This window comes from Austrofundulus limnaeus, unplaced genomic scaffold (genome assembly GCF_001266775.1).
Source record: "Austrofundulus limnaeus strain Quisiro unplaced genomic scaffold, Austrofundulus_limnaeus-1.0 Scaffold86, whole genome shotgun sequence".
NCBI classification, from domain to species: domain Eukaryota; kingdom Metazoa; phylum Chordata; class Actinopteri; order Cyprinodontiformes; family Rivulidae; genus Austrofundulus; species Austrofundulus limnaeus.
Window position 1 is genome coordinate 1,489,895 of NW_013952488.1, and position 7,526 is coordinate 1,497,420.

Here is a 7,526-nt window from a genome sequence, read left to right on the forward strand (position 1 = left end):
GTTTCATTCTTTTTCTTTGGTAAATTATTTAAGATACCTTAAAATATGAAGAACGGCGGAGACAGCAGCAGATGAAATCTGAGCTCTTTTACTTCCATGCAAGGAGTTCCTGATTACAAACTGTGCAGTCATTCACGTCAACAAAGATGAAATAACAGCTTGTTTGTTCGGGGCTTCTTTATACTCGYTAAGGTGTAATTTCCACACGATCTGAACTTTCGAACTTTTGGTTACAGAGCCTCGTCTTGTTATCAGCTTGCAGATGTCTTTGCAAGAAATTGAGACGCGGGCCTCAATTTCACACCTAAAGGTGTTAAATTCATGAAGCACAAGAAAATATTAAAGAAAAACTTATCCTTGTTGCACAATATACCATGAAATGTACCATAAATTAATTTGTAAGCCTCCTGAACGGTTTGGCCTCATTGACCTCTTAACAGGGATCACTATATTTCCAACACATTTGTTCTGTTCTTATAATCAATAGTTTGCTGAAAAGCTGATTTTTCTATACAGTATAAGGCAGTGTTTAAAACTTGTTAGTTTATAAAATTATTATTCTAAACATATATGACGTTGAACAGTGAATAAAATTAAGAAAAAACATTCAAAAAGTTTGTGTTTCTTTATAAATCTTGTAGCATTGTGGAAAACTTTGGAAATCCCCTGCGTTAGTTACGTTTAGTTAGTTAGTTAGTTAGACACATATTTAGTAAAAGTGTTCTGTAACATTGTCACCAGTGGTGGGCAGCGCTAATCCAAAAATTAGTCCCGCAATTTCTAAAGCGCTTATGAAAATATTTAGGTCCGCAACTTCAAAACCACTTATGCCATAGAAAAATTAGTGGAAGCTAATTTTAAAGCACAAGTTCAATTTGACACTTACTAGCTGGCAATAATTCATGTACAATATATGCACAACACTGCCAACTAATTGCTGGGGATGTGATTTCCTGAAACATAACTTTGGCTCCCGGTGTAAACATTAAAATGTTGTTGAGGATTGCTAGTTCGGCTGCTTCTTTGTCTTTGTCTTTTGTTAGTTTTAGATTTTTCATTAAAGAAGCATCAATAAAGTAATTTTAAAACTGTTTATTGGAAAACTGAAGCGATGCATTCTGGTTACATGATGGATTTGATTTGTCACCGGAAATGAAAGCATGGAGTACAGGAAACTATCTTCACTTCAAAATAAGAGCTTAGATTTTAAAGTTTTCCATGTAGTTGCTCCAGTTGACCACTAGATGTCAGTCTTCATCAGCATAACATCTTTAAATCATATCTGCGTCTCTAACTCCGTTGGCTGAATGCTTTGACCAGTTACGTCAAGGATTGAGCTCCAGCGTTTAAACTTTTTTTTTTTATAAAAAAGGAGCTCCAATTATAAAGTAAAATAAATCAATACATACACAAAGCATTGTGGGAAATCAGAAACATGACCGAAAGCAACAGTCAGCAAGGATGTATACCTTACCAATAAGTGTGTTTATCTGGGAAGAGTGCTGTTGGATAGATCACGTGTTGTGATTCATTGACAGCCATACCTTCCACTGTTCAAGATAATGATGACTGGTAGATAATTAGTTATTAGCGGTACTGTGTTGTAATTTTAGAAAGCGCAAATCCGCTTATGAATTATAAAAATTAGTAAGACAGCTAAAGCGCAAACAAAATATTTAGGTCCACAATTAGCGGATTTGCGCTTTAGCGGGCTAGTGCCCACCACTGATTGTCACTGGTGGGGTTTTTTCTGGCACTGTTACTCTGATAGGCTAAACACAGCTTGTGTAAGATTGGTTCTATGTAGTTTAAAGCATTAAAATGCAGCTCTATCAGGCANAAAATTTTAGTATGGATTACAAACGTTTACTGTTTTTGCTATTGCCTTCCTGCTATGTAAGCAGACACAAAGCATTGTGGGAAATCGGAAACATGACCGAAAGCAACAGTCAGCAAGGATGCATACCTTACCAATAAGTATGTTTATCTGGGAAGAGTGCTGTTCGATAGATCACGTGTGTTGTGATTCATTGACAGCCATACCTTCCGCTGTTCAAGATAATGATGACTGGTAGATAATTAGTTATTAGCGGTACTGCGTTGGAATTTTAGAAAGCGCAAATCCGCTTATGAATTATAAAAATTAGTAAGACCGCTAAAGTGCAAACAAAATATTTAGGTCCACAATTAGCAGATTTGCGCTTTAGCAGGCTGGTGCCCACCACTGATAGTCACTGGTGGGTTTTTTTCTGGCACTGTTACTCTGATAGGCTAAACACAGCTTGTGTAAGATTGGTTCTATGTAGTTTAAAGCATTAAAATGCAGCTCTATCAGGCAGTGGGGGAAAAATGGCAAAATAGTGAGAGGAAGCAGCAAATGCAAGGTTTCTTACAGAGACATCCTGCTCAGGCATATGATGTTCCAAAGTCGAATGAGGCCAGGGGGCTTACTTAGGAATAAATGAACCCATCTCTTTAATGTAATACCTGCAGGAATTCACTGCACCAGAGCGCCAAAAAAAAAAAAAAAAAAAAAAAAAAAAGAAAAGAAAAGAAAAGTCCTCATTCCTTTCTGCCATGGTGCATTCAGAGGTTTTGATTGATTTCATTTGGCTTGTTTTTGTGGCCCTATGATTTTCGCCAGGTTCTATGGGCTGCATAAACTGCCTAAATTTACTTTGGCTATGAAAACCTGACGTGGAAATGCAGTGGGTTTTGGCAGCTGCTGCCAAACGTTTGCCAACTGATAGATGAGATGAAAGTTTAATGATCCTCGTGTGAAAACTGGGTCAGCATCAGAGAGAACAGACGAAAAACGAGGAAAACGGAAAGCTTGGGAAATTAGTGATAATAAAGACTTTGAAAAGCTGGTTTAATAATTTTTTTTAAACGCAGGTATATCAAGCTTACTCAGTGTATTCTGACCAAATCTGCTTTTTWAAAATCTGCTTAATTAGATGCGATTTAACCACGGTATCACAGGTATTAGGCCTTTGTTTTGCAAACTATCCCTCAGAAATCTTGTATAMAAGTTAAATATTCCGATGTCTCACACCAGGGGGCAGTATTGAGCTGAAAAGTCACGTTTTATTTACACCTTAGTTGCATCTGTTTATTCTCACTATAAAGACAAATGAGCACTGATCGTTGCGGTCTCTCTCTTTTTTTGTCTTAACTGAGCCTAACTGATGATTCCAAGCAGGGCTTTCTCCCTGATAAATGATGTTTACTGCTTTCTCAGTAGAGATAATTAAAAGTGATACATTAGTTCAAGCCCGGGTGAAAAGAATGACAAGGTTAAAAGTGCAATCAAGAAGGCGYTCACCACTCTGCGCGTGTGTTTATAGATTGCTGCTGATAGGTGGCTGCGAACCAGGCGACGACGGCGCCTCCAAGGCCTCGTGCAGCGGCATCACAGCCTGGAGGGCGCTCTCCAGCTCGCCTCACTACAAGCAGGTCACCAGCTACGAGGACGATGTCTGTCCGGTGAGAAGTTTATAGATCTGAGCGCTTTCTTCTAATTCGAACAACAGTCACATCGTGTTCCAATAAACATTTCTCCCCTGCATGTGTTAGAAACAGAAGAGGGGTTTCCTCAGAATTCCCAGCTTTAGATGGTTTTCAAGACAAGGGGATGAAAAGGTACTTCCWGTCTGTCCACCTCAGCGCAACTTAAAATCCAAACATGTTGCTGTTAATTATCCTTTAAAATAAATCTTGTGTTGTTAAGGATGGTGTGTTTCGCATGAGCCTGAGCCCTGATGGAACGCTCCTGGCTGTCATCCATTTCTCCGGTCGTCTGTCCCTTTGGGACGTCCCCTCCCTTAAACAGAGAGCCACATGGAGCCAAGAAGAACAGGTACGCCGCCTGTACAAAACATTAAAACAGTAGCATTTAAAACATAAGTATAACATTAATAAATACAGAATACGGTGATTTACAAATCCTATTCAATCTATATTCAATTGAATACACTACAAAGACAAGATATTTAATGTTCAAATGGAAAAACTTTATTTTATTTTTTTGTCAATAATCACTCATTTTGAATTTGATGTCTGAAACGTGTTCCAAAAAAGCTGGGACAGGGGCAACAAAAGACTGGGAAAGTTATGGAATTCTCAAACAACACTTGTTTGGAACATTTCACATGTGAACAGGTTCACTGGAAACATGTGAGTGTCTTGATTGGGAATAAAGGGAGCATCCCTGAAAGGCTCAGTCATTCACAAGCAAGGATGAGGCGAGGTTCACCACTTTGTGAACAACTGTCCTGTTAAGCCCTAASGGGTTTTGGAGGTAATTTCCGCCTGAAAATACGCAGCAAAATAAATCAAGAATAGCTCCACAGTTAAGGTCTAAATGCTAACTCTCTGTAAAGGTAAGATCTTAAAGATAATTTCTTATGTGAAACCACTATTGTAACTCTTGCTGTGCCTGAGTTATTTGTGATTAATTAAAGAAAATTTGTAATTTTTTTAGCATCGCCTAAATTGTTTTAAAATCAACATTGCAAAACACAATGAAAACTCTTGYGAAAACCCAGGAATGMCCTTAGATTTTATACATCWRCATCTTRAGAAAARTTKTARCAAAGTAGGACTGAATAAGTTGAAGTATATTAATTTCACAAAGRTTTTAGTGAGCAGTGTGCCAGGTGGAAATGACATTTTGGCACAGTTTAGCCAAATGTACCCAAAAACTGTGCCAAATGGGTTTTTACTTTATAAAAGAGTAACTTACATATGTTTATGTAGCTCTAAAATCATAAATATTTATCCAAAAATAATTTGGCGACTCATTTTTAAATCATTAAAGACACATTTTGTGACGGACTTAGAAATTTTTTTTGGGAAAAATAAGTTTTACACCTACTTGAGCAAACAATGCAATGACGCCATCTGCGGGCCCTGTACAGGTTGTTTCTTAACATACAATTGCAAGATATTTACGGATTTCATCATCTACAGTCCATAATATCATCAAAAGATTCAGAGAATCTGAACAAATCTCTGCATACCTGTGACCTTTCATCCCTCAGGCATCACTGCATTAAATAATTGACATCATTCTGTAACAGATATTACCACATGGGCTCAGGAACACTTTAAAACACTGTAACGTTGTAAGCTGCATAGATATGTATACATAAATACAGTATATATGGGTGTGTGTTGGGAGAAAACTTTTTCATGCATTTGTGTTTTCTCCCATCCATCCCACATTAACATGAAGTGGCTTATGGAGAACCTACCTTGGTGGAACGTTTCACCGATTAATGCGGCGTGTGTTCTGCTCTGCCGCTGGTAGAGCTGCTGGTAAACAGGGTTGAAGCAGATTAATTTCTTCCCACTTCTTCCTCTCTCTCTCTTTTTTTTTCTTTTCTCCTCGCTGCCTTGCTGCCTCCATCTTTCCATCCTCCCTGCAGCCAGGATTTGAGGAGATCAACCCAGAGTGGAGGACATCACTGGAGAGGAGGAAGAAAATAAAAGGTATTTGAGCCTGAAGGGGTGGGGAAATAAGAGCATACTTTGTTGCTGACATTGCAATGCTACAGTGTAATGATCTTTGACACGTCTGATTCTTAGAATTACACAGTTATTTAACAGATAAAGCTCATATGGCAAGGCTAGCAAATATTTCACTGCTTCAGTAAAAATTCCTTTGGATGAGGCTTCAGTAGTTGGCTATAATCATATTTTGACAGTTTCAGGCCAGCAGTAGTGACAGCTGTGACACTTTATGAAAGCATTAATCCATGTAGATGTCCTCAGCTCAAGTATGACGAGTGATAACTCATATCTACAAAAAAAAAAATGTGTCAAACAGGCGAAAGTAGTTTACTAAAAACTGCTTTTTCAGGAGAGGAAAGGGGATTATCATCCTAAAAGGTGTGTCTACTAAGGGCATAAAGCTTTTACACTTTTTATGTCACCAAACCTTCCCCAGATAAAGAACAATACTACTCTCTGGTGGACGTGAGCTGGTGGAGTGACAGCGTGTTGATTCTGGCTCGCTGCTCCGGTTCGGTCACCGTCTCGTCGGTCAGGAYGCTGCGCAACCTTCTGGGGAAGTCCTGCGAGTGGTTCGAGCCCTCGCCGAGGGTCACCGCCGCGCACGACGGGGGTTTCCTCAGCCTGGAGGTAAATGTCACATTGAGAGATGAGTGTTTGGTCTGATGAGGGGGAAGGAGCGGAGGGGAGTTGCTCAGTCACGTTTGGGACTTACTTCCTTTAACACTATTCATAGACTGTGCCCTTTAACAGAGATACTGCAGAGGAATGGAGAGTTCGTTAACTCTACTTTTATTTATTTAAATAAAAAAAAAACTGTTCAGATGGAGGGTGACAAAGGGCTAAAATCAGCTTCCGTTCAGGTAAGAACAAAAAACATCTGGAGTTAGTTGTAATATACAGTAATGCCAACCAGCGGAGGCAATAATGTTTTTAATGACAAACTAAGTCAGTGTTGCAGCTGTTGAGCTAAATTTTGTTTCGGTTGTAGCTGAGAGTCATTCTCAACACATTCTCTGAGTGCTAACAGATAATGTGAGATTTTGAAATATTGCATTAAACGGCACATTTATGAGACCCCTTTCATCATAAGGGTTTTTTTTTTTTGGACTGGGCGATATGCATTCCTTTAGAATGCCAAGTCTTTAATTCTTATTGAGTTAAAGGATTAAATGGATCAAAACACACAACTGCATTTCAAAGACTACAAGGAGTATAGATGTTTGTCTCTACAGCAGTGAAAAGTGAACCTTTTATGTGAAGGTGAGTTGCTTAATGTGTGTCTCAAAAGATGTAGACTAATCTGACCCTGTGCGTTGATGAGTTTACTCCTCTAGAAGTGCTAAAGCAGTTCATTTTAAAGCAGATATTTACCCCCCATCTACAGTAATCAAAAAAGCCAGAGACCAGAACAAAACAAGTGGAAGAAAGTAATTTAGACAGCTTGGATTTAGACTTTTATTGAACAGCTTGACCTTGCTGATGTTTTGTTCTCAGACAGCCTGCTGAGTGGGCACCAGAGTGTTAAATTTAGTGCYTTTCTCTTTTTTTTCCCAAACTTGAGATGTAAAATGTGCTGCTGAGCCCCATTCTGCTTCATTTGTCATCTGTCCTTTAATGCCAGCATATTATTGTCCATATGCTTCATTAGAGACACATTATGAGTAAAGGCTGTAAATCCTCCTGTGATTTGAGCCAACAAAACAGATGTACGTTGTGTAAACAGGACAACTGTAGCTTTGGGATCACTTTTTAAGTCGTATGTTTGCATTTGTTTAAATACGTTGTCTGCTTGCAGAAGTCACCCTGTGGAATTACAAAGCAAGTATCTAAGAGTCCGTATTTATAAAAAACAAAAAATGCTTTGATTCAGCTGTAAATAAGTCTGTTGACGATGGTGTTCCCACTTCTAGATAGCAAAATTAGATCTGACTGGATTTATTCACCATCAGACCTTTTTGTCTCTTTCTGTTCGTCAATGTCAAATTTTAGTCCTCTGGCATATATATATA

At 38.6% G+C, this 7,526-nt stretch overlaps 1 protein-coding gene across 1 annotated transcript in view; it reads left to right on the top strand.

The window, feature by feature from the left end:
* nbas (NBAS subunit of NRZ tethering complex) overlaps nt 1–7,526 on the top strand; it is a gene marked incomplete in the record, with an annotated part of 224,076 nt that overhangs the window by 22,629 nt on the left and 193,921 nt on the right. The window contains 5 exon segments of the mRNA XM_014011983.1: nt 3,348–3,486; nt 3,577–3,642; nt 3,731–3,859; nt 5,430–5,493; nt 5,951–6,144. Of these exon segments, the coding sequence (XP_013867437.1) occupies nt 3,348–3,486; nt 3,577–3,642; nt 3,731–3,859; nt 5,430–5,493; nt 5,951–6,144 (592 nt within the window).